Source organism: Camelus dromedarius, chromosome 13 (assembly GCF_036321535.1).
Source record: "Camelus dromedarius isolate mCamDro1 chromosome 13, mCamDro1.pat, whole genome shotgun sequence".
Classification (NCBI taxonomy): Eukaryota; Metazoa; Chordata; class Mammalia; order Artiodactyla; family Camelidae; genus Camelus; species Camelus dromedarius.
In genome coordinates, this window is record NC_087448.1 from 57,934,603 (window position 1) to 57,962,181 (window position 27,579).

The 27,579-nt window shown below is 38.6% G+C and overlaps 1 protein-coding gene across 1 annotated transcript; it reads right to left on the bottom strand.

Annotated features, from left to right (window-relative positions):
* NEK3 (NIMA related kinase 3) lies at nt 1-22,695 on the bottom strand. The gene is made up of 16 exons (XM_031465950.2): nt 22,654-22,695; nt 20,203-20,359; nt 18,598-18,691; nt 18,412-18,509; nt 17,146-17,229; nt 16,507-16,574; nt 16,327-16,413; nt 14,275-14,329; nt 10,956-11,156; nt 10,489-10,561; nt 8,748-8,794; nt 6,569-6,668; nt 5,884-6,027; nt 5,492-5,626; nt 3,502-3,628; nt 1-3,064 (listed from the first exon to the last, which is right to left on the bottom strand). The coding sequence occupies exons 2-16, from the start codon at nt 20,317-20,319 to the stop codon at nt 2,983-2,985; spliced, it is 1,512 nt and encodes a 503-aa protein (XP_031321810.1). The 5' UTR covers nt 20,320-20,359; nt 22,654-22,695; the 3' UTR covers nt 1-2,982.
* Nucleotides 22,696-27,579: the final 4,884 nt, after the last annotated feature.

Genomic DNA, 27,579 nt, shown 5'->3' on the forward strand with positions numbered 1-27,579 from the left:
ATGAAAATTTTATTCACACTAAACTGAGGATTATAATGCCAGAGACAGTCTTTCAGAAAGCTGAGGACTGTTTCCTGGCTTAGAGGTCAAAGCACAGTTACGTAAGTTTTCAAGACAAAGGGTTATACAACAAAGTAACACTGACAGTTTACATAGTTCAACAAGGTGAGCAGAGGGTCATCATGACCCCTTATAGGATTAAGAAAGGAACGTTCTAGCCTAAGGAGTTAGCTGATGTATAATGCAGCTGCACAATGCACACCAAAAAGAGGTGGTAGTCCAAACTGCTGGAGAGAATTTTGTGTTTAAAATTTTCCTTGTCTTGCCTTAAAAATAATTTTATTTCATCAATTTTTTTGTATTTTCTTTTTGAATCTCTTGTTTTAAAGCTGTAAGTGCTGAAAAACCCCATTCATGTAAGTAAATAAATAGGAACTGGAAGTTTTGTTAAAAGTGACCCTTAATTCTTGCCTTGTTGTATGTCAAGACTCATATAGTACTCTAGTACTAAAAATGATTTCTAATCATCCATTAGTCTCTTGAAATTTTATTAAAAGCAAAACCCTGCAAACCACCTGACTTCTGAAAAGATTTGTCATCCAATCAAGATTCATTCAGTCTCTCAGTAACTAACTATACATATTTTCAAGTTCCCTTTGTTAGTTTGGACATGTTTACACTCTGGGGTAACGCTAAGATGTATCTATTTGATACAGTATTTATGGACATTAACTACCTAGAAATATCCTTAAAACTACCCCTGCCTACCTTAACTTAAAGACAATGGTTAAAAAAAAAAAAGGAAGCTAACATAAGTAATTCTGGGAAATGTTGTTTTGACTAGAAATTGTAAGGCTAAAGACAATAGGAACAATACATAAACTCTGTACTTTAGTTGGTAAATTTGTTCCTCACAGGGGTATGGGTTAGTAATTTGGAAACTGCTTTACATGTATACCGGAACTGAACTAAGTAAGTGGATGGTGAAGTTAAGTTTCTCACTGTCAAAGAAAGAAGCCTCAGAAAAGTAAGGGGAGGAAGCTAGAATGAACCTGTGGTACTGGATCAGAGTCCAAGACATCAGTATAAACCAACCTATTCTTAGCTTAATATACATACAGACGGGGAGATACAGAAGTTGACTATAGATGCGTGTGCACACAGGATAGTAGGCATACATGTACTTCCTAACTGTCTGCTGGGAGGGCCAAGAAGTTGTGACATCTCAGTAGCCACAGTCACACCCGGTACCCAGATCCTGGTCTCTGAACCAGTGAAAGGAACCAGGGGTCCTGGGAGAAATGGCTAGTTCCGGGTCTGGGGCAGAGAAGGCACAAGATGAGCCTGTACCATCTTCCTGGAATGCCGGAAAGCAAGGACGTACTTGAAACACAAAAGGAGGAGGGCATGTCAAAGGGACACAGGTGCCAACCTGAAACCACGCCCAGTGGCCAAAGCTAGGACAATCTAAGCAACAAAACAAATGACTTAGTAGTGGATTATTCCCCGCTTCAAGAGCTGGAGCTTAATTCCTCTCCACTTGAGTGTGGGCTGGATTTAGTGACTCACGTGGAGTGAACAGAACATGGAAATGGAAAATCAGCAACTTACAGTGGAAACCTTGGCAGACACCACCTTAACCATGTGGTCAAGGTTAACACCACCAGTCGTGGCGTGTGGAGATGGCAGACCCCCGATACAATGTGACGGGAGGGCACGTCACCTCTGGGCTGTTCTTCCTCCCAAACCCTCAAGATCAGGCCCCTCAGGAGACAAACATCAGACAAACCCAAATCAAGGGCCACTCTACAAAACACCTAACCAGTACTCCTCAAAAATGTCAAGGTCCTGAAAAATAAGGGAAGATGGAGAGGCTATCAGAGAGGAGACCAAGGATGACTAAATGTCTGAGTATAAATAACAAGTGGGGGGTGAGGTCTATACCACAGTTATATGTTAAGATTTTAAAAATGCCTAACTCTTTATGTATTTGATATTTCAGCAGATCTTTATTAATGATCCTACTGTGGTATCACAACTATTTCCCCTACTGTTTACTTAAGCATTGTTCCCTATCCCAGGTCAGGCTTATGCTGTTCCCACACTAGCCCCTGTGGGATCCCCTGGGAAGAGCCTGTTTCTTTAGGATAACATTCTCCTCTCACTAACGCATCATAGCATTAAATGACAAGACCCAGCATGCTGACATACCATGACACACCCACGCTGGGATCCTGTCCCCGCCCCCCCCACGACTAGTTCCACAACACTCTATAGTTTCCGCTACTTCCTGTGTGGACTCCCATTCCTTTCTCATATACAGGACCGTCAACTTCTCATGAGATCTGAAGTTACCCCCACTCGTCCCACGGCTGATCCTCAGACCCGGGTTCTTCTGTGCCTCCTGTGAGGACATCCTATTGTGCATCCATGTAAGGACAGCTGGTAGCTGGTGAAGATCACTGAAGATCATTGATGTCTTAATGAAACACTGCACACATCATTAAGTTATAATTAAATACATTTAGATCTTTAAACCTTTAGGAGATATAAAAAGAGCTAGAAAGTAATACGCACAAATCACAACAATGCAAATAACAACATTATGGGCTGCTGTAATGGTCTGTGGTCAGCATCCCCGTGAGGTAGGCACTATTATTCTCATTTTACAGTTGAGGAAATTCAGGCTAAAAGAGGTTAAGTAATTTCCCACAATCAGACAAGCAATAAGTGGTAGCATTCAATTTCTGTTCCACCTGACCACAAAGCCTGAACCTCACACCCAGTTTTCAAACTCAGAGAAGTTCTAGATTTTTTTATAGCTTATGATACTAACCAGGAACAATTTAAAATATCCACAGTTTCTCCCTCTTCATTGTGTTTCCAAGGGGAAATATACATCCCGTGAGCTAATTACTATCTGAATGTCAGTTCCTCATGGTCAGCATCCCCTCAATGTGACTAAGGGACATTTCCAGTGCATTATCCACTGCACACTTCTTGCCAGCCAGCTCGCTGCTTCAGTTCTGATACCCAGTCAGGGCTGTCGTCTTCCTCAAAGTCCCTGTGGGGGAAAAAACAATTTGAGTATTAAGTCTCCATAATAGGGACACAGTAATTATTTGCTGATGGGTGCAGAGTAGAACACGACCATAACAATATTTACATTTTTGAAAAATGAGCTCCATAAAGCAACTGAACAGAGAAAAAACTTAGCCTTCCAAAAGATCACTTCTTTCACTATTTCTATAACTTTTTCAATATAAGACCTAGTATATTAAAAAATAGCAAGTCCAAGCAGAACGATTATAAACATACAGCTCAGTCAGGAATTCTGTGATAATACCATAACACATTACCCATGCCAGACAAAAGATCAAGATACAAATATTCATTTGTGATGCAAAGTAATATAACCAGCTCCCACTCAACCAGAACGTATTAAAGTACAATTTAAACGACATGCGCATCATGTCGACTATCTTGGTACATTGCACATACGTGTCCTCCTCATCCAGTCCAGGTTCAAGTCTCTCTAGATCCAAAATGACAGAATCGTGATCTCCATCGACATCGTCCGATGCCTCTGTTTCCTCAGACAGGGGGCCTTTCAAGAACCCTTCTGCACCTTCAGAGGAACAGTAATAGAAATTATGCTAAGTTAAGCAATATTTGCTTATTTCATGCACATTGGACTAAATTCTTCCAAAGGTATTTTGGCTCATTGAAGGCAATGCCATGCTCTGTATTTTTTGTTGTGCCCCCTCCCTGCATTACCCAGCATGAATTCTGGCGTAAACCAAGCCCAGTAAGCATCAACATGTGTATTAAATTTTTAAACAGTACTTTATGCAAAAGAAAAAATTCAGAAAATTACAATTGAAACCCTCAAATATAAGAACCCATTTTAAAGCATTAAAAGTTGTCTTTGGACAGTCAGATTACAGTTAATTGTTTTTCCTTTAACCTTTCCCATCCCCCCAAGTTTTCCCAATGTAGTGGAATAAAATTAGGGAATTAAGACCACATGCATGCTTTTAAAATTTTTTCCAGATGGTAATTACTTTCAGATTTTTGCTTACAAAGCAATAACCTAATATAAAATATGTAGGCTAAATCTTTACAAAAATTCTTTTACAATAGAGCTATGATCTATTTTTTAAATAGTGACTTTGCTAAAATGACCAAAATTTCATCAATGAATCAGAAACCTATAATCCAGGACCTATAATTGCTAAAACAAAATTCATAATCATTAATCTTCCTTAACACTGTCCACTCATGCACCTCCCTTTCCTTGGGGCTTGTAACAGTCTGCACACGGCTCTATCAGAACACAGGAAACACAGCTCTAAATTCTTTGCTTGTGTGCTGGTCTCCCAAATGATAAACTCTTTCAGGGAAATAATTACTTTTTTTAATTCTTTTTTTTTTAAAATCTTAACCTAGCATATGTTAGGCGCTCAGTAAATACTGACCAAATTAACAAATACAGCTAAAACTGTTACAATAAATACAGCTGAGACTTGCCACACCATTATATGTTCTACTTGGCATAACTGATCTTAGATCTTAAACCAAGCAAGACGGCTTTAGTAACTGAATTATCAAAATTATACACACATGCGTACACATCCTTACTGCAGTCCTTTGGTCTAGGTTCCTAAGGATAGGTTATGCTGATGAGGAGTTTGGGATTAACAGACACACACTACTCTACATAGAATAGATAAACAACAAGGACCTACTGTATAGCACAGGGAACTATATTCAACTTCTTGTAATAGGCTATAATGGAAAAGAATCTGAAAAAAAAATATATGTATGTATAACTGAATTGCTTTGGTGTACACCTAAGACTAACACTGTAAATCAACTACACTTAAAAAAAAGGTTATGCTGTGTAATTGTAATGAAAATATCTGTAGAAACAATAAAAATAATCAAATCGTAATTGTTCATCTTTTTTGAACTCTAGTCAATGCAACAGAATTCAAGTACGGAGACAAAGAAATGAAGTTCCTCGAAGTTTACTAGGATGAAGTCTGAGCTACAGAGTCACTAAAGCAGGGGTATATTTGCATGGTAAAGAACAGGCCACTTGTCAAAGTGGTCACATGATTGTTAAAACAACAGAAGGAATGAAACTCTATGGAAAATTAACCATGGCTTCAGACTGGAAGCTAGAAAAGATTCAAGAAAACCTAAAAATACAATGCTATGAATTATTTTCTAACTTTAAAATCAAAGGGTTTCTGGGAGGCAGGGACAGGGAATTACTATCTAATGGATACAGAGTTTACATTATGGAAGACGGGAAAAGTTCAGGAGATGAATGGTGGTGGTGGCTACATAATGTGAATGTACTTAATGCCCCTGAACTGTACACTTACAAACGGTTAACATTGAAAATTTTATGTTATGTATATTTTACCACAATTAAAAAAAAAGATCAAAGGGTTTCCACAGTTAAGGAACAGACATGCATCACCTGGTCTGTAGATGGTGTATGTTTGAAAAGCCAAGCTGAGATCAGCATTCCTAAGGATGCTCAACAAGGTTTCGGGAGCCTCTCTGAGCCACTGCTTCCGGGTGTTATTTTCACTGTACTTTATTACACAGCCACCTGGATGGGAAAAGATAAAAAATCAGTGCCAAAGAGAAAAGATTTTCAGCATATATCTTCCAGATCATATTTCACGCAAAACTAATTGTATTTTACTCTCTACCCAAATCTGTTTCCCTCGCCTGCATGAGCAGTGCTCTGACGTGGGACACCAAATATCCTTCACAGAGTGACATTAGGAAAAAAAAGAAACTCTCATTAAAAACTATTAGCGAATGTTGTATAATAAAATAATAGTATTCAACCTGACTACTAACCTCCACTGTCCTCTGCTGTTAAACTGGAGGTGAGCACGGGTGCATTTCCCAGAGCAGCAAGAGCTGTAGTGGATGCATTTTTCTCCCACTGTCGCCTGAGAGGACCTGGCGAACTGGCTTTGCTCCGAGGGACGGCTTTGTTATCTGATTTTAAAATGTAAAGAAGGATTGCTGAATATGTTTATTTATTCATCTACATCCACACGTGTATTTCTCGAGCAACACTACAGAAGCATTTCTTTTCTCTTTTAAACTCAGATCTAATAAGTGTTTTTTCAAGTCTAAGTAGTAAAGGAAATGAAAAATAATCCAAATGAAACAGTAAAGCTAATCATTAAAGTGAGCTTTTAAAAATAATATGTATATACTCAGATATTACACAATGTACAAGAATAAAGCCCCGAGAAGACTTAGGTACACACTGTATGCCACGCTTTTTGTGGTGCAGAACGCAACAATTACCATTTTTTTCCCAAGCTTTTATTAATAAACACTATTTTCTCTTTTTTTATACATAAATAAAATATTCCTGTGAGATTAAATAAATTACTGGATAAGCAAACACAGATTCACCTGTCTACTTGCTTATGACACCTCACGACCCTGTGAGGTGGAAACTGGTTATTCCATCTATATTCCCCAGCTCCTCACTTACACCATGATTAGAATTTGAATAACAACTTACCTTTCTCTTCTCTGTTTACTCTCAATGTATTTTCAATCAAGTTTGTATTAATGCTTTCTAAATCAGTGTGGCTACACTCTCCACCTGGTTCTTCCCTTTGCTTTAAAAGACATTAAAAATAAAGATAAAAGAGTGCTAGAATTGCTACAAAAAAGGTAAATGTGCAAAGACAGCTAGTTTAACTTTAAATAAAGATTAATGAATCAAACAGTAATAATCATAGACCCCCATACAGACATGTTAATTTGTAGCCATCTACATCATATATATGTGTATATTAAAAATCACATATATGTTTACATATTATACATACATATGCATGTATATTAATAGTCATACATTAATAGCCATTAATATCAATCATTTCAAATATGAAGAGGGTATATAAAAATGACAGAGATATTTGAGAGGTCTTATAGAGGAAATGAGCAATGAAAAATTTCAGTATGATTTGCTATACTGGGCTTTTCATGCCGGAAATATCAAAATAAAATATTTTATAAAGTTGCTGTACAGATGGTCCCCAAATTACAATGGTTCGATTTACGATTTTTTGACTTCATGATGGTCTGAAAGTGATATGCATTCAGCAGAAACTGTATTTCAAATTTTGAATGTTGATGTCTTCCCAGGCTAGCGACGTATTGTATGAGCCTCTCTCGGGATGCTGGGCAGTGGCAGTGAGCAGAAGCTCCCATCAGTACTTGATCATGAGAGTGAACAGCCAATCCACTCACAACCATTCTGGACCCAGACAACCCCTCTGTTTTTCATTTTCAGTACAGCATTCAACACATTACATGAGATAGTCAACACTTTATTATAAGGAAGGCTTTATGTTAGATAATTTTGCTCAACCAGAGGCTAATGTAGGTGTTCTGAGCACGTTTAAGGTAGGCTAGGTTAAGCTAGATGTTTGGTAGGTTAGGGGCATTAAATGCATTTTCGATTTGGGGGATGGATTTTCTTTATCTTGATTGTGGTAGTGGTTCTATAACTGTAAAAATTACCAACATATATCAAAATGCATGCTAAAGATGAGTAAATTTTATTGCATACAAATTATGCCTCAATAAAGCTGGAAATAAACAGATATTACTATGCAAAGAAAAAAGTATAGGGGCAGAACATATTCCATTTGTAGGAACATAATGGGGAATGGTGTTATTTGTTTACAACCTGAGATTCATTCAAAAAATTTATAAGTTTAATTACTAGTGCATTCCATAAGCAGAATAATTTGTTCTTAGTACATCTTTTCCTGTGGGAGTTAAAATGTTGATTAAAATAATGAAGAAGCAAATTAGCAATAGGACATGAGTTATTGGGGTGGGTGTGGCAACACTGGGAAGTGGGTTGCCTGTTACTGTCCATGACTTAATTGCAGCTATGGTGTAAAAGGGCTCACAGCTGCCTAGGGCCAAACAAGACGAACAGGACCTTGAATGCCAGGCTGAAAAATATCTGCTTGATTCGTGGGATAATAGGAAGGCACTAAAAGTTTTTGAATAGAAAAATGTCAAGATTAAAATAGTGATCTAAATATTACTTAGCCATAAAAAAGAAGGAAATTATTATACGGGTTATAACATGGATGAACCTTGAAAATATCATGCTAAGCAAAAGAAGCCAGACACAAAAGGGCAAATATTGCACGATTCCACTTTTTTGAAATATCTAGAATATGCAAGTTCTTAGAGACAAAAAGCAAAGTAGAAGTTGCCAGGGGCTGGGGTGGGAGTCAGGGTGGGGAGGAATGGGTGGTTATTGTTTAATGGGTTTCTGTTTAGGGTGATAGGAAAGTATTGTGAATGCGATTAATGCCATTAAATTCTATGCTTAGAAATTGCTGAAGTGATACATATTTTACCACAAAAAAACAAACTATCCAAAAGCCAAGCTAAAATAAGACTTTCATAACTGTAAGCAGGGCTAAGTTTGCTCACATCTATATTGAAACCACTTGTCATCAATGATGAGCAATAAAAAAACAAATAAAATGGCTCTCAAGTGGCTCAGCTGGCAGTGCAGAGCCACAGCTACCAGTTACGTCACAGGCCCAAAGGCGAAAAACTCCTGAAGCCAGGGACTGGGCGACAGTCTTTCAAATATCTCACAGCACCTAGTGATGCCAGGTACCCAGTAGACGGTTATATAAATTTAACTTTAAAGCACTTACCACTGTGCTTGCTTCACTTTGCAAAGCAATCCTGACTCTGCTGGGGTCTGATTAAAGACAAAAGAGAAGGCAGAAAGCAAATTCATAAAGATTCCTATTGTGAGTTGCATAAAGCTTGAGAGACGCATGAAGACCAAGTTTTTAAAGTCCAAGAACAAAAAATCTTAGCCTGTATAGAGGTATCAACCTTTAATCGCCTAATTATATATACACCTCGGCTGTTAAAAGAGGCTATTTCTGCTGTTTATTCAGAACGTTAACATCTGAAAGTTAAGACACCTCTACTCACTTACGCCAACCCACTTATGCACCAAGGGGTAAGACGCTCTGCATACTCGGAATGTCCTTATCACCGTTTGCACAAGCTAGCTACCGAGTCTGCGCTTTCCCTGACAGCTATTACAGCAGGTGGAAGTCATGACTTATAAGAACTCGGCTGCTTATTCCCTGACGAGGGCCCAGCAGCAAGCAGTCAGGCAGAACTCCAGCAACTGATCCCTTCGGTGAGGATGGCTCCTGCCGGATTTTCTGCCGGCAGAGCCCTGCCGTCCATGTTCCTTATTCAATCAGCATTTTAAACAATTGCTATTGAGCGTCGATGATGACAGGCACTGAGGATACAACAGTGACTAAATCAGACACGGTCTCTGTCCTCACATCGTTTTCATTGCTCTAGTCTCAGTCTGCAGATTAGATGGAGACGCCACCAGACACACGGTCCCAATATCCTGGCACCTCCCTGCTGGTTTCTCCCTCTCTTTTTAGAAATTGTAAAACTACATTTCCTAGTCTTGAAACTTTTCTCAGAGTGTTTTTGTTGCTGTTGCCTAGCATTTTAAAACTAATTTCCCACTACCCTGGGACATGAACAAAAGCTACAAAATAGTATGCAAAGTAAAGTTAACACTAAAACTGCTGAAGCAAAGGTAACTGACCACCCCTTAAGTAACGGATAAAAGGCTGAGTTACAAGACTGAAGAGTTTACATCACTAGAAGGGTTTACATTCTTACAAAAATACCATTTAAAATTTAACTTTAAGAAAACAGTACAGTTTAGAAATGTTTCTTTTGTAGTATATAACACTAAGATAATAGGTGCCAAACAACTGAGGTTTTACATGTCCTTACCCCTTCTCTCTGATTCTGGTCGTATCTACTATTTCAATTGCATTTCTAGAGATAGAAGGCCTAAGTCATTGATGAGAAATGAAAAGGAACAAAGAAAGCTTTGAAAAAATTAAGAGATGACAACTGCCAAAGAAATAATAAATTACATAGGTAATCTGCTCAGGATTGACTATAAATGTATAGAAATTTTGTGTAGCTATTATGTAGACAGTTCACAACTTTTGAAAAGGCTCTGCTTTTAAAAATTTGCTTATACATGGTTCTTTGGAAACCTGGGGATACAATTTCCTATAAGACGAACATTACGTTTTCATGGTTAGATTCCTAGGCTAGCCCACAGAAGCCTTCCAGCCTGAGTAAATATGGTTCTAACAACGAAACAGAGAATAATCTTTACATCACTAAAATCTTCACACTAGGCTTTTTCTGATCCCTGGCAAAACAAATGTATAAATCAGTACAGAATTATGTCTGAAGGAACAAGAAGAAAATTTTGATTTGAGGAGTATCTCTGGAAATCATCTCTAATAACTTGAAAATTCTACTTTCTTTTTTGTTATACTACATTTTAAAAGAACACTTCACCAAAAATAAGCTTTCCAAAATTCTTACCCTTTTTTCTTGGTGTACTATGCTTAGATTTTTTGGTTTCTTCTAGTATCTGTTCACCATATTCTGTGATGATCTGAAAATTTAAAGCAGAGAATTTAAAGATTTGAAATACACTTTTCTTTAGACATTGCCATAAGGTCATTTAATTAACATTCTTTCCCACAATCATATTTAAAGTTTTAAAGCGAAAGGGCCATTTTGAAAAATTCAAGTAATTTAGACAGACAAAGAGACATTTATATACATCCAGAAAAAGATGTGGAGGGGATAATGCAAACTATACCCGTGACTATATTTGGGGGAATAGCTCCGTGGAAGGGAGGAGGGAAAGGAAGCTTTAACTTTTTATTTTTTTGTATGTCTGCATCATGTGAAGTTTTATAGGCACGTATAACACGTAGTTGTGTTTCAAAGATAACTAACACTTGAAAACTGTTCACAATCAACCCCACATGCATCATACGTACCTCTGGGGGCAAGCACTTCTGGATGCGCCGAGCTAAAGAGCCTCTGGAGAGAAGCGTTGTGGCCGAGGGGCGATGTGAGGGATTCTTTTTAAACATCTGCTTGATTAGATACTGGAGCTCACAGCAATAATGGGAGGGCAGTGGGCTCAGGGACCCCTGACATATTTTGAGGATAAGACTCTTCCAACTATTTGCCTGAAACTGAAAAGGAAAACTGAACTGTAAAAGCAGATACAAGGAAAGAGAATGGAAATAAGGAAACACCAGTGGAACTGAATTGATATGAATTATTTTAATTTTAGAAATTTTTCTTCCTAGAGGCGTTGTTGAGGTACTGTTCTAAAATGTTACGGTTCTTCAGGAGAAAGGTAAACTTCAATAGTAAAAGATGTCCCCACCTAGAGGAACTCTTAGCATCAATGCTTGATTTGGGTACTTTATGACTCAAATCAATGTTTTTGCAGATACACATTTTTAATATATTTTAAAAATCACATAGGGCTTTTTAAAAAGTCAAATGAGACTAAGGCTTATATTAAGTGTAACATCTCTTTGCTTTCCTCCTCCGCAGAAATCCCCAGGCCTGCTCCCTGATAATACGCACTTTAGGCTTTTCCCATTTTAAACTTCTACTGCAAAACCTTTTTCACCTCTTATGTCATCAAAGTAGTTATTAAAATTTGACAAGTAATAGACTGGGATAGAAAGTGACATACCAGAATGACATTTAAAAAGTTTTCATTGTATAATAAACATACTGGAATTAACATCAGGTGTCAGCCTTGGTTAATATTTATGTAAGAGCATGATGGCATTCTGCCTTGGAGGTGCCCTACCCTATTAATATATAAAAGATATGAGAAAGGAAAAATCAACACGTAAGTAAGGAAAAAAGCACATAACCAAGGGAAAATTCAGGAAATGAAAAATAAGATTGAATCTCCTTTGCCTCAGGTTTTTTTTTTAACCATTATACTGAGTTTCTGCATTTCCTAAAGGTTTGAGAACTTCTTTTGCCTTTTTTAAAACAGACAAGAGAACAGATCCAGTGCCAAATACTCAGGGCACTGTACTCCTTAATACTTATTCTTGTTGGAACAAATAAGAACATGTATATGAACATTTATAAAAAAAAAGACAAAATCAGGGAATATAATCACAAAAAAGGTACTGAAATTTAAAAAATAATTTTGCTTGTACACAACAGTAGTTCTCCACTTGGGCTACACAGTAGAATCAGCTGTTTTAAAAACATTAACGTCCCAGGAACGAGCATAGTGTTGTGGGTCAATTATACTTCAAAAGCAAATAAATTCATAGAATGGGAGATCAGATTTGTGGTTATCAGAGGCAGAAGTTTGGGGAAGGGGGAACTGGATAAAGGCAGGCAAAACGTACAAACTTCTAGTTATAAGATAAATAAGTACTAGGGATGTAACATACAATATGATAAATATAATTAAAACTGCTGTACGTTATATATGAAAGTTGTTAAGAGAGTAAATCCCAAGAATTCTCATCACAAGGGAAACATGTTTATTCTTTTTCTCTTGTTTTGCATCTCTATGAGATGATGGAGATTCACTAAACATCATTGTGATAACCATTTCATGATGCATGTAAGTGAAATCATTAGGTTGTACACCTTAAATGTATACAGTGCTGTATGTCAATTATGTCTCAATACAACTGGAAGGACAAAATTTTAAAAAAAAAGAATGCTCCCAATGAATACAAATTAAATGGAAAAACAGAAACAAAAACCAAAACCACTAGTGTCCAAGACACCCTCTGAGATTTTAAATCAATGAGTCTGGCGTGGGCCTAGGCATCAGCATTTTTAAAAGTTGCCCAGGTTGTTCTAATTACTCAGCTGACGTTATAAGCCACTTATATTCAGAGGAGCTGACCTCTCATTCATGGAGCATGCCTTCCCTTTGAGTTCCTTCATCTAGTGGTGAAGGATTCTTCTCAGTCACTCACTCTCGTGAGCTCTGCATGCTCTCAAGCACGTCTGTAAAAACACTCGGTAGAGCCAAGTTTCTTAATCCATGCCCAAAGAACAGAATTTAATTCTACGCCAAGCTAATACTTAATAGGGATCAGCGCTGTGATTGTTAGTTCTGTGTAATAAACAAGGAGGGCAAGTGATTTAACCTCTTTTTAAAATATCTTAGAAAAATACGTAGCATAAAGAAGCAAAGTCTATTTTCTCGTGATACTTTAGTTAGAGAAGAAACTCGCAGAAGTGAAATCTAACTGCAACAAGATAAATGCGGTACAGCCACTCTGGAAGGCAGTCTGGTGGTTCCTCAAAAAGCTAAATGTGCAATTACCATGTGGCCCAGCAATGTCACTCCAAGGTATGTTCCCCTAAAACTGAAAACAGGGATCCTAACAGATACTTGTACACGCATGTTCACAGCAGCAAAAGGTGGAAACAACCCAACTGTCATCAACAGATGATGGATAAATAAAAAGTGGTATAAACATACAATGGAAAATTATATAGTCATAAAAAGGGATGCTACAACACAGATGAACACTGAAAACACTATGCTGTGTGAAATAAGCTAGACAAAAAAGGAAAAATATGGTATAATTTCACTTGTATGAAATATCTAGAATATGCAAATACATAGAAATTGAAAGTAGATTAAAAGTTACCAGTGGCCCAAGGGAGAGAGGGATACGAAGTTATGAATGGGTACAGAGTTTCTATTTCAGGTGATGGAAAAGTTTTGCAAATAGTAGTGATGGCTGTATAATATTGTGAAGTAATAAATGCCACTGAACTGTACATTTAAAACTGGTTAAAATGGAAAATTTTATGTTACATATATGTCACCAAATTAAAAGAAGTTAAGGATACCCACAAAAAAAGGAAATAAGGGAGGGAGGGTGGGTGGGAGAAAGGAAGGAAGGCAAGCTAAGTATAGAACTACAAATACTGCATCATGGAAATATCCTATTAGGATATGCTACAGTAGTGGTTCAAGGCAAAGATGACAGCAGTGGAAACAAGAAAATCTTATAACGGAGGGAGTGTATAGCTCAGTGGTAGAGCGCATGCTTAGCAGGCATGAGGTCCTGGGTTCAATCCCTGGTACCTCCAATCAATCAATCAATCAAATGATAAACCTAATTACCTTCCCACCCCACCCCTAAAAAAGAAAAAATTTCAATTCACAATATTAAAAAACAGGAAGAAAATATTATAATGAATTCATCGTAGGGGAGCAAACTGCCAGCTGGAGTCCGGCACATTACTTAGGACTTGGCCCCACACAACTTCTCCCATTTTGCATGCCATACTTACTGGATGTTTAAGGGTACAGAGTTCATAGAGGATGCATCCCAAGGACCAGATGTCACTGGAAGCATAAAGAAGCAATGAAATGACGGATAGGTTGAGTTATCATACTAAAATATATGTATTTTATAACACAAAAATTTTTTAAAAAATCACTCGACCTTTAATAAGGATAGATATCACAAATAATTCCCAGCTGTTGAAATAAAATATATGGCAACCTGGGTCTAAACCTTAGATGCTGACTAACAGTAACATTCACAAGAGAACGCTGCTCCCCAGCTCTGCTCCCGCACATCTGGGTGATGCAGGTATCACTTCGGTAGTTCTCGCTGCAAGAGCGGGTATTCGTGGACTCAGGTGACCACAGCTGGAAGAAGGACTTTAGGGGTCACCCCGTGCAGCTTCTGTCCAGACCATCTGGGCACAACATCAGGCCTCTGCTCGCACCTCCTGAAGGACAGCCCTCTGTGCCCCCGCCGGATGGCTCTAAGGGAGAGCGTTCTTATTCTTCCACAAAACAGCTCTTTAAAAATCAGTATAGAGTTCACCCACCCTTCTTCATACTAAGCCCCTCCAGGTTCCTCCGTCATTCTCACCACCTACTTGTCATCCTCCAGACATTTTCCACATGATATTCTTTTTATTTTAACCAGGATTTTTATCAACTGTTTCCCCCAACTTTTAATTTTTTAAACTTTGAAACCTACAGAAAAGTTATAAATGCCCACATGCTCCTTCCTAGGCCCCCTGTCATTAACACCACGTTCACCTGCTGTTCCCCTCTTCCATCTGGATCTGAACCTCTTGAAAAAAAAGGTGGCAGACATCAAACACTTCACCCCGACGCACATCAGTATGTATCTCCTAAGAGCAAGGACACGCTCCCTCATGAACACAACACCATTATCACATCCAAGAAAGTTAACCTTAATTCAACACTATCTAAAATTTGGTCCAACCTCAGATTTCCCCAGTTGTCCCAGGAAGTCCCTTTATAGAAGTTTTGTCTCCAATTCAGTCAATTTTACTCTTCAAGGAGCCTATTCAGCCTGGATTTTCATACCCTTTTCAGAAAGCAATTTGGCAGAAGGTAACAAGAACCTTTAGGTGTTCCTGCTTCTAGGAATTTATGCCAAGAATGTGCCAGACAACAATGACATGTTTATGCATAAGAGGCATTACTAATCACAGCACTGTTTAGGACACTGACAACTGGAAGCATGTCATAAGGCCAACAACAGAGGAATGTTAAATAAACTTCAGAAGAGTCACGTAGTAAACTATTATGCGACCATTAACAATAATTATGAAGAGTTTAGATATGGCGTGAAATGGATATGATATAATACAAAGTGAAAAAAGCAACATACTAAATTTAATATACAGTATATTATCTAAGTTTAGTGGAAAAAGTGAATGGATGAGGAAAAAAACCCAAAATATTATTAGTCATTGTGTAAAAATGGGTGATGTCCATTTCACTTCTTGTGTATCTCTATATTTCCAATCTCTCCTACCCACCCTCTCCATCAGTAGGTGGGCATATATTACTTACATTCAGAAAAAACTTATGTTTTCAATCATAAGGACTTCATACCATTTTCTCATAGTCAATGAGAAGTGCTTATTACCTGGTCCTATAAATGTTAACTCAATGACATAATCCAGTGGTTCCCAAATTTTACTGCATGTTGGAATCACTTGGTAATCCTGGAAAATTACTGATGTCTGCTTCCCACGCCAGACATTTGGATTTAACTGGTATGGCTACAACCTGTGCTTTGGGATTTTTAAAAGTGGGAGCAGCAAAGTTTGAGAAGCAGTAATATAATTCATATTGTTCCCAGAAATGACTAGCCTTTCTTTCAGCATTTACATGTAGCTCCTCTTAGCTCTGATCAAAACAGCTGGAAAATTATGACTTTCATCTAGAAGCCTGGGAGTTTAAATTCTACACTGCTTTGAGATATATTTTTTTAAAAATAAAATTTCATCCATAGGCTACAATGCCTGTCACCAAACAGCCACCCTTGTACCAACTAAGTCATCACTTACCTTTTATTGTTATAAGGCATGTTTTCCCAAATTTCTGGGGGCACATAATAAGGTGTTCCCACGTATGTACAAGCAAACGCCATGGGACTAAAATCACAAAAAGGCAGAGAATGATTACAGGGCATTTCTGAATAATGGATATTTTTATTACTGTCACTACTATAGACTAGACATACATACTTGGAAAGAAGTCGGGCAGATCCAAAATCACCCAGTTTTACTTTTCCATTTTGGGTGAGGAAGACATTCTGCATGAAAAAAAAGAAAACCTCAAATTACATCCTCCATCATTCAAACACAAGGCAGAGATCTCTGGGAGAAGCTGTCTTTCAGAGCCTGCTGATGATGGAGATGAGGAGTAGAAATACTGACAGCCAAGTCTCCGAATGAACATAAAAAAGACAAGATACCGTCTTGACAGCTACACATTCCCTTGCTTGGGAATTCAGGATGTCTGTTTAGAAATCTAACAAGCGAGCTTCAGACTGTATCAGCACACCCTGATCGACCAGGAAAACTGTATCAGGGTAACTCCACATGGCAGGTCCTAGTCTCAACCATTTTCCATCTGAGCACACGTGTTCTCAGTAAGAAGTCACTTAGAGAGCCTGGAACACATTAACATATACTACTAAAGAGATTAAATAACCCTTTCTCAGGTAGTACTTTATTTGGCCAGTACAAATAATTACATAGACAAATATTCCTAAACTAAATAAAGATGCCCCCAACAGAAACAGAATAACACAGAAAAAAGACTGAATAAAATAGTTTGGGTTTGTTTTTTTTTTTTTCAGGTCCAAAATGTATTTCATTTACCTTGGACTTGATATCTCTGTGTAACACACGTTTCTTGTGAATGTGATTTACTCCAAGGCACATTTGTGTAAACCAGTTAAATATCTGTGAGAAAGAAAGCACATGAATCTGTAAGAATGCAGTAAATGGGTCAGGGTAACCCCAAATTCTCAAGAATCATCTCTCAGCCTTGGTTGACCTGGGTTTTCCATAATACAAGTATAGAACTGCTAAAAGTTACATACTTCAACTAAGATTCAGTGATGCCTGGAGAAATTCTGAAAAGCTGTGAACTCCATTATCATTATCTTATGTGTGATCCAAAGAGCAATTTCTTTTAATAAAACTCCCACTATATTTTTCTTATATTCAACCAAATAAAAGAATTTCTTAAATGCAGATATAAAAGTAGTTCACTACTTAGAAATGAATATGCTATAACTTTTTATACTGTAATCATTACATCAGATTTTCATTTACTTTTCCAGACTACTCATATGTTAAAAGATTTCATTACATTATCAACAATCTTTTGAGGTCAGCATTTCCGCTTACAAATCCCCAGTCAATAGTACCCAAATTTCCAGGTGCCCACAATTAAATGTCAAACTGACCCTTTTTAATCCCTTTTTTGCTGTGAAGATTCATCTATTTTAAGCAAAACTGACCTCCTACTATGGAATCCAGGTTCTTAACAACACAACTTCTAAATGAAAAATACTTATACCAATATACTTTCATAACATGTTATACCCTATATCACACTAAGCCCCAGTAAAGCTGTCTATGTAATATTTTCCTTAGTCAATTCATTCCATTAATATTTAATATGTAACTTTCCATTAAAAAGGCAGTAAGCATATTAAGGGAATATGCTAAATTTTAGAAGGAAAAAGACTGAGAATAGGTACTCCCAAAAAACAGAACTGCAGGCTTCATTCTTCAGATGATCTAGAAATGCAAAAAAAATCCACCTGGCTTCTAACATTTCAATTCGAAAAAATAAAAATTTAAAATATATCTAGTACAAAATATGAATAAACACAATTTTGAATTTCTTCTAAACATGAAAGTTTTATTTCTAGATATTTTATAAACTTATGTCTATTTTACTTCCTAAAAACATCGCAGGCAGCCACATTGTAACGACACACGCAGCAATAGGATGGATGCAGAAATTAGTCATTTCTAACTAGGGTGTCACGTAATCATGTAAAATCACATACAGATTTTATGAGAAAAGGTGCTTCTAAACATTGAGGGAAACTAGGTGTGTCAGTCTCTCACCATATCTTCAGGAAACAACTTTCCTTTCTGATGTTTAATCTTCTGCATTAGGTCTCCTCCATCACAATATTCCATTACAATATACAGATGTCCTTCAGCTGAAATAAATGGAAGCCTCCTTAAGAAAGCCATAGTGGCCATGAATCAAATTGAGAAATGCTTATATTGGGGGAAATTCATATTTACCTTCAAATGATTCTTTAAAGGCAACAATATTGGGGTGTTTCATCTTGGCTAACAGAACAGCCTCCTTCCTAGAATTGTGTGTATCAGAGGGAGACTAGAAAAAGATTTTAAATAAGGTAAATGTAAAACTTCATTTAAGAATAGATAGGTTTACCACATGATAGTATTTTGTACGTTTCACTGCTAGACGCAGTTCTGTAGCACTGCGCTTTGACCCAATTTAAGTCGATCAAACGCCATGAGAAAACACATGGGGAATTTCCCAACTATCGTTACACATATTTTGCAGGCTTAATCTGACCTCTTATGTCTTTACAAGCACAGAATGTAAACGAGTTTTAACAGCAGCCTAAGCGTATCCTAACTTGTGGAAACAGCATGCCATCAACAATGGCAGATCCTTAAAGAAAAACTAGGGATTTCATGTTTTTACTGTCTGCATCACTTTATCAGTCCACTGGTGCCTTACACCAGCAAGGATAGACAAAGACTATATGCAAAGTAAGTTTCCAAAACTGCTTATCCCCTAATTTACTCTATGAGGATAAAATCCTGAATGACTTCTCTTACAATTAAGAAACTGCAACTGATGATGTCCTACCACAAGGGGTCTCAGAGCAGCAGCAGCAGCACCAACTGGGAACTTGTTAAAAATGCAAATTCACGGGCCCACCCGGACCTACTCAACCAGGCAGTCTCAGCAATCTGTTAGAACACGCCCTCCAGGTGATTCTGATGCCCACTCAAGTCTGAGAACCACTACACAAGGTCAAGAATGCAATGGGAAAATAAAAATACTCATTCTGAGAATTTTATTAAAGTGTATTTTAAGAAAAATGATCCAAACACTATTAAGCAGCCTTCATAGCATGGTTCTTCCATATGACAACTACAAGGGTCACATAGTGAGTGATACGTCATATAGGTCACACAGTGATGAATACAGCTGACTCTTGAACAAGGTTAGGGGAACCGACTCCACGCAGTTAAAATTCTGAGCACAATGCATAGTCGGCCCTCCGCACATGCGGTTCCTCCGTATCCAAGGTTCTGCATCCACGGGTTCAACCAGCCTCGGGTCGTGTAGCACTGCAGTATTCACTACTGAACAAAATCTGAGACTAAGTGGACTCGAAGCAGTTCAAACCTGTGTTGTTCAAGGGTCAACTGTACAGACAAATCAGCACCTATAAATTAAGAAAACCGACAAACTAATCCACAGAATAGGTTCCTTGATACCGAAGGTTAGCGTTTTAGGTCTTGAGCTAGCTGTTGTTAGGTTTATGTTCCTTTTTTTCATTAATATTGCACCTGAGTTGCTTTTGGGCATCTTCCCTACACCCTTAGGTATGCAAAATTGGAAATTATTACAAATTATTCACATTAAGATAAAATAAATAGCAATCACCACCCAAATCTTGATTATTCTTGTTAATTATGTCTTAAGAATCACAAAAGATGTATCAAGACCTTGCAAAGATCTTTATTATATGAATAAATCCATGAAACCTTTGGCACAACGGACCACATTAACGCTCAAGAATTTATTTTCCCCTACAAATTACATGTACACGCTCAACAAGAGCTAACTGCTTTAGCAGTCACCTTGGGAAGCCTTATTTCTTTCATGGCAAACATCCGATTACTGCTTTCCTGATGAACCAAAAGGGCTCTGCCGAAGGACCCTTCCCCGATCACTCTCAGGACTGTGTAGCCGTCCATACTGGGGCCCCCTGCTGCAGTCACCACCGGCTCTCCCAAACTATATTCAAAAACAGAAACAGCTGAGCATTACATTTATTTTCAAAGGACAGAATGAATTCAAAGTAGCTCTAACCACCATGATAGGACAACTTATTCCTTTATTCATTCAACAGGTAGACACTGAGCACCCATGCCAGGTTTTATAACCTGGAACAAATCTCTCACGGCCCAGCCACATGCACAGTCCAAAGCAGATGGGACCACAGACCTAAACAAATGCAGGGGGGCCAGTCTTCCAGGAAGAGTCATGCTGGTAGATGGCAGGAGTATCCTGGGGAATTAGGAAGGTGATTTTTTTTTAATATTAGAGGATTCACTGTATTTATATTACTCTGTGTTGCTTTTTATTTTTTTTTTCATTTTTTAAAATTGAAGTATAGTCAGTTTACAATGCTGTGTCAATTTCCGGTGTACAGGAAGGTCTTATTTAAGCTGAAGCCTGAAGGAAGAATGGACGTTGACCAGGCAGAGAGGACAGAAGAGTGTCAGAAGCAGACGGAATCACATATTTAGGAGCAAAAGGAGGGGGGTATAGCTCAGTGGTACAGTGCATGCCTAGCAAGCACAAGATCCTGGGTTCAGTCCCCAGTACCTCTGTTTAAAAAAATAAAAAACAAATAAATAAACCTAAAATTACCTCCCATTGAAAAAAAAAAGAGCAAAAGAGAATGTATTCAAGAAATTGGATGAGGACTGTAACAGGCTGGTAAGGCAGGCAGGGCCTTGTCTGAGAGCCATCGTTAAGCCAAGTTCCAGTTGTTGGATTTTACCCTCAGGATAATTAAAGGGTTGTCTTGTAAGAGTTTCAACCAAGAGAGTAGATTTACATATTAGAAAAATCACTCATTCTGTCTGTAGAGCAATGTCCCAGACAGGGGAGAGGGGAGGCAGACCAGTGCAGGACTCCTACAACAGAAAAGGCAGGAAAATGATGGAATGGAATCAGGTGGTGGCAATGGGATAAAGAAAATGGAAAGGAAACATAGAAAGAATTGGCAAGATTTTTGGTGATAGATTTATGGGAGAAGTGCAGGGAGGAGGGGACAAGGCAGACTCAGGTTTCTGGCATAAACTGGGTGAATACTGATACCAAAAGGAAAGGCATGATGGTTGTGTGCGTGGTTTTCGGTTTGATTTTTGGGCGTGGGTTGGGGAAAGGCGTGGGGAAGGGAGACAAGCACTCCTTTGGGGACACGCTGAGTTGGAGGTGCCTGGGACTAAGAAGAGATGTTAAACAGAGTCTTCGAACTTCTGTCTCCCTTCTGTATTTCCCGGATGAAGCAGCTCTCTGGACTGCTTAATACATTACAGAGAATGAATATAAGTAAAGTTCCTGACACTCAGGGGGCCCTGAGTAAACGGCTGCTATTATTACTATCAAAACCTTAGAACTAGGTGAAGCTTTTCTTTCATTACAGAAAAACACTGGAATTAATTACTTGGTTTTCACAAAGCTTACTTGTAGTGTCTTATGTTCATAAAAATCACACCACAAAGAATTATGCGGTCCACAGAGCATGGCAGGTAAAGCAAAAACTCACAAGCCCAAACCTACAGTCTAGTGATCTATAAAACTTCGTTTGTATTCCTGTTTATCTAGAATTACCAGAAAACTCTAGAAATAATTTCTCCATATAACCAAACCAGATACAAGGTCTTCAAAAAACACTCTTTTCCAGGACAGGTAGGTCTATCATTAGATTCAGGGATCTGAAAGAAAAAAGTTCTTTGCCGCTATTCTAACTGACCCCTGGTACTATTACACTATTTGACAAGAAGGCTTAGTTTTCCCATATTTTTATTCTTTTTTTACTTCAGGTTTTTAGTCTATGAATGGACAGTCACTGATAAAGAAGAGCAAACCACTGACTTTCTTTAGCTGAAAACCACATTTGGCCCTTTCTGCCCACATCTGCCCCTGTTACTCAGTATTACACCCATAAGCTCAAAAGACCCGTGTATACTCTGAATGTGACAAAAGCGTCCCTTCGCAGGCCTATACCATCAAAAACTAATAAAGTGATTTGCAAATGCAAATTCAGGATGCAGCGCAGCTCAGAAGGCGCGCGCGCCCGCCCGCGCGCGACGCCCGCATGACGGGAATACCCGATCCCCACTCTCCCGACTAGGGGGGAAGCAGCTCTGCCTCGCAGCCCCAGCGCCCCCGTTCCCCCCGAGCCCGCGGCGGGCGGCTGCGGGAGCGCCACCCAGGCCCGGGTCCGCGAGCGCCGCAGCGGGTCCTGCTCGCCCCTACCCCGCGTGGCGTCGCCCCTGCCCGCGGGGACCGCTCACCGGCTTCCCTCGCGACCCGAAGCCGCTGCTCCGCCGCCGAGGCCGGCGCGCTTCCGCGGGGCGGGCCGGCGGGTCGTCTCTTGGGTTGCCGGCGAAGTTAGCCTGCCAGATATGGCGGGAGGCGCTGTTCTCGGAGTAGGCGGGCCTACGAAGGGCGCGTTTTCAAACTGTTGTTCCATGTTGCTCCAGAACAATGCCAATAATATAAAGGGACGCCGTCCCCCTCGCAGCCTGAGTTCTGTCTCTTGTTTATGCGAATAGCCCATGTAGGTAAGTTTCTTGGGCCCAGCACTTAGCTTACCAGCTGTGTGAACTAGGGCAAGTGTGGACGGCAGAACAGTGGATCCCCAGAGAGTCCACGTTTATTATTACAGATAACGTACACTAGTTATGAGGGGCTAGGCACTGTTTTAAGTGAGTTTTTATGTATAAAGTGCTTAGAATAGAGCTAAAGTGTTAGCTATTGACTCAGAATCTTCAAAACAACCCTAATGGTAGGTAGGTAGAATTATGTCTGAGGTACAGAGAGGTTATTTGCCTCAGATCCCACAGCTAATAAGTGGTAGAATTAGAATTAAAACCCAGGAAGTATGGCTTCAGAGCCTGACCCTTAACCACCACACTGCAATAATGTTAGAGACGTTGCAGTGATGAACAGTGAAAAAAGCTGACCAAGGTATAAAGTCTGAGGAGGGCCCATTGGATGTAGCAACAGAAGGTCATGGGTAATCTTGAAGAAAGTGGTCTCAGTGATGTGATGAGGGAGAAACCAGATTGTGGTAGCTGAGGTGGGTTGGTCAGAAGAATCAAGGAGTGCAGGATACTTTCAAGATACTTATTCATGAAAAGAAAAGAGGGTGATAACCATGAGGAGAAGGAAACATAAGATTATGGGAGTATTTTATTAATGGGGAAGCTATAGTTATGTTATAGTTATGTTGAGGGATAATAAACCAATGGAAGGAAAGAGGCTGAAAATACTAGAGGCAGGGGGAAGGTCTAGTTGAGATAAAGGGATGGTTTTTAGAGCCCAGTAAAGGATTAGCCTTGGACTAGATGAGGGACAGACAGATTTGCTTCTGAGACCAGAGGAGAAAAAGATGTGGATGGATGTAGACTAGGGAAGGAGAAGGAATCTTGAGAGCCTGAATTTTCTCTATGAAATAGAAAATTAAGTCATCTATAGAGTATGAGTGTTGGGACAGAAATCTTGAAGAGGAAGTTTTGTTTTTTTTAATTAAGATTTTTATATTTGTTCATTAGTTCTCTACAGTAAAATTCGGAGTAGTGAGGTTCTGATTATTGTTGTCAGAACATGGGAAGAAGCTTATGTGGAGAAAGACTATTGAGCAGCTCAGAGGTGATTCCAATCTGTAGTTGTGTAATCATCTCCAGGAGTGAGAACTTTGGATTAATCCAAAACTGGGATTATGTGCACTATGTTGAGGGTGTTAACGGTGCTGATGTAAGGATGGTGGAAGTGGCACACCTTGGTATTCAGACTGAGTATCACAGTGAGGGAAGTGGAGTCTAGAATGACACCAGCCAATATGTGCGCACTAGACCTGTGTGGCTACTGAGCACTTGAAAAGTGGCTCATGCAAATAGAAATGTGCTCTAAGTGTGAAACACACAAAGAATTTCAAAAGCTTTCTACCAAAAAAAAAAAGGTAAAATACCCTATTAGTAAGTTTGTATATTAATTTATGCTGAACTGATATTTTGAATACGTTAAATTAAATAAAACATTGTGAAATTTAATTGTACCTATTTAACTTTGAAAAACCATAGCTACTAGAATATTTTAAATGACATATGAAACTCGCGGTGTATTTCTATTTCTAGTGCTGGTCTAATGAAGTCAAAGAAGCAGGATGGCGGGAGCAAGGGAGACAGAAGAACTGTGAAGAAAACAGGACCATAATGTCTCAAGATTTCGAAGGTGGAGCCATTCTCGGCAATGCCAAAGTCCGTGGTGCAGCGTAGGAATCAGTTGCTGAAGTGGGAGGCACAGTTCATTGGAATGAGAGGTAAGATCACTAGATTGCCCCTGATTGAGAACCACCTATCAAGTTGGATGCTCTGCGCCTCAAAAGAAAGTAGAAAAGCACTGGACTATTGGGCTTTTTTTTTTTTAAGATATAACTGACATACAGCACTGTATGAGTTTAACATGTACAGCATAATGATTTGACTTGCATACATCGTGAAGTAATGACCACAATAAGTTAGTGAATGTCCATCATCTCATACAGATACAAAATGAAAGAAAAAATTTTGTTTACTTGTGATGAGAACACTTACTATTCACTCTCTCAACAACTTTCATTTTAACAAACAGCAATGTTAATTATATTTATCATGCTGTACACTACATCTCTAGTATTTATTTATCTTGTAACTAATTGGTTATTTGTAGTACTTTTTCATTTATTTATCTATTTTTAGAGGAGGTACTGGAGATTGAACCCAGGACCTCATGTATGTTAAGCATGCACTCTACTGCTTGAGCCATACTCCCCACTGTAGTACCTTTTGACTGATTTTATCCAATTCCCCCTCCCCCTACCTCCTGCCTCTCTGGTAACCACAAATCTGACCTCTTTTTGCATAGGTTTGTTTGTTTATTGAGGTACTCTGACTTACAACACTATGAGAGTTATGGTGCACAACACAGTGATTCAATATTTCTGTACATTTCAAAATGATCACCACCATAAGTCTAGGAAAAGTAATGGTCTTTAGGTGATAGTAACACACTAGACACTTGCAGACAGCACCTCTAGCTTTGCAGTGTATGGTGTACAATGAGCAGCTAGGAACTGAGTCTGGTTTCTGTTCTGTAAGCTATGTAGGTACTACAAATATTTTTTAAATCTTAAATTGTTAGGATGCCCAATGACCTTTGAATCTCAAAGTTAATTTTCCTAAGTTCCTAATAAGATAATAGTTTCACATTCCAGGGCTTTTTTTTTTTTTCAGATAAGCTTAAATTTTTTTTTTCTTACTTATTTTTTAGGAGGGAAATAATGATGTCTTTTACTCATTTATTTACTTTAATGGGGGTACTAGGGATTGAACCCAAGACCTTGTGCATGCTAAGCATGTGCTCCACCATTGAGCTATCCCCCTACTCCAGGCCTTGCTGTTAGAGAAAAAAAGATTGTCTTAATCTCGTAAACTCCACCTTGTGTATCAAGCGAGTTAGGTCAGAGCATAGTTCCACTAGCAGCCATGAATGCAGAAATGGGGGAGGCTACAAAGGCAGTCTCAAGCAGGCGTGAAACTTCTCTACTTCTCAAATTTGGCAAAAAGAAAGAGACTAAGTCAGACCTGAGAATCTTCTCCACTCGGCACCAGTGGGGGCAACTTGAAGGCTGGGAGCTGCAACCATCCGAGAGCTCGCTCATTCACATCTGGCACTTGGGCTAGGACGATTCAAATGGCTAGGGCTCCTCTCGCATCTGGTTCCACGTAGTTAACGCCTTGGAGTTGAAACTTCGTCACGTACCCCTATCTCCCCTCCCCATAGTGGTTGGAGTTACATAATCTATTTTTTTTTTTTTGGTGAGTATCCTTATATTTTTAAAGATAAGCGTACACTGTTTTGAGGTATAATTTACATATAATAAAATACTCCCATTTTAAGAGTATTGTGATAAAATACCCGCAATACTCACACTTCAGTGAGTTTCGGCAAATGTATAGCTGTTTAACTACCATTTAAGATACAGATGTATTTCCATCTCTCCATAAACGTCCTTCATGTCCTTCTGAAGTCAGTTCCTTCCCCCAGCCCCTGGCCCCAGGTACCCACTGATTTGCTTTGTCAATACACGTAGTTTTATCTTTTCTAGAATTTCACATAAATGGAATCATATAGTAGATACTTTTTTTGTGCTTCCCTTCTTTTACTTAGTATGTTTTTGGGGTTCATCCATGTTGCTGTGTTTATCAGTAGTTCACTCCTTTTTCTTGATGTGTCTTCTCTGGCTTTACTTCCATTAAGTGAATATCATACAGTGTTCTTTTATTCACCAGTTGATGGACTTTTGGGTTGTTTCCAGCTTGGGGCTAATATGAATAAGACTATTATGAACAACTTTGTGTACGGTCTTTGTAGGGGCATGTTGTTTCTCTTGGACACTTAGGAATGGAATTGCTGGGTCTTACCCTTACATTTTATATTTTTAATAATTAAACACCTACTTAGACAAAATAAACATGAATTTATGTATCCTGCATCCAAACATGACAAGCTTATTAGCAAGATAATTAGCTTTAATTCTCTACTTTCTTTTTTTCTGTCCTTGACACCTCTCCTGTTGAAATCATTGGAGTGTTTTCATTTTCTATAATGTTTTATAATCTGCAGTTGTGCAGATTTCACTGTTTTTTGGATTTGTTGTGCTTAACAATTTTTTAAAATCTTAGATTTACTTTTTAGTTCACTGGAATAAAACCTCTAGAAATACTTTCAGGTAAGTTCACGAGCAGTAAACTGAATCCTTGCATGTTTGAAAATTATTGTTGTTTTGCCTTCAAATTTGCGTGATAGCTTGGGCATAACATTCTAGCGTCACAATCCATTTTCTCACGGAATTTTTAAGATCTCAGGTGTGGTAGCTGGTCTGGCTCCTGAATGTCTTGCACTGATCCCCACAGAGGTGGAGCTGGTCCTGCTGCTACTGAGCGCTGCTAAGTTCCATCAGCTCCGCCACGCCTTTTAGTGTTCAAGATTCCTTTATAAAAGCGTCTTGCTTAAGAAAGCCCCCCAGGTCCTAACAAAAAAATTTTGTTTTCTTCTAATATACTGTCTCTTCTACCTGGAATCTATTTTTGCAAGTGGTGTAGAGATTGAAATTTCTTGTTTTCAAAATGGATGCATAACTGACTCACAGTTTTTCTCTACTGTTTTGAAATGTG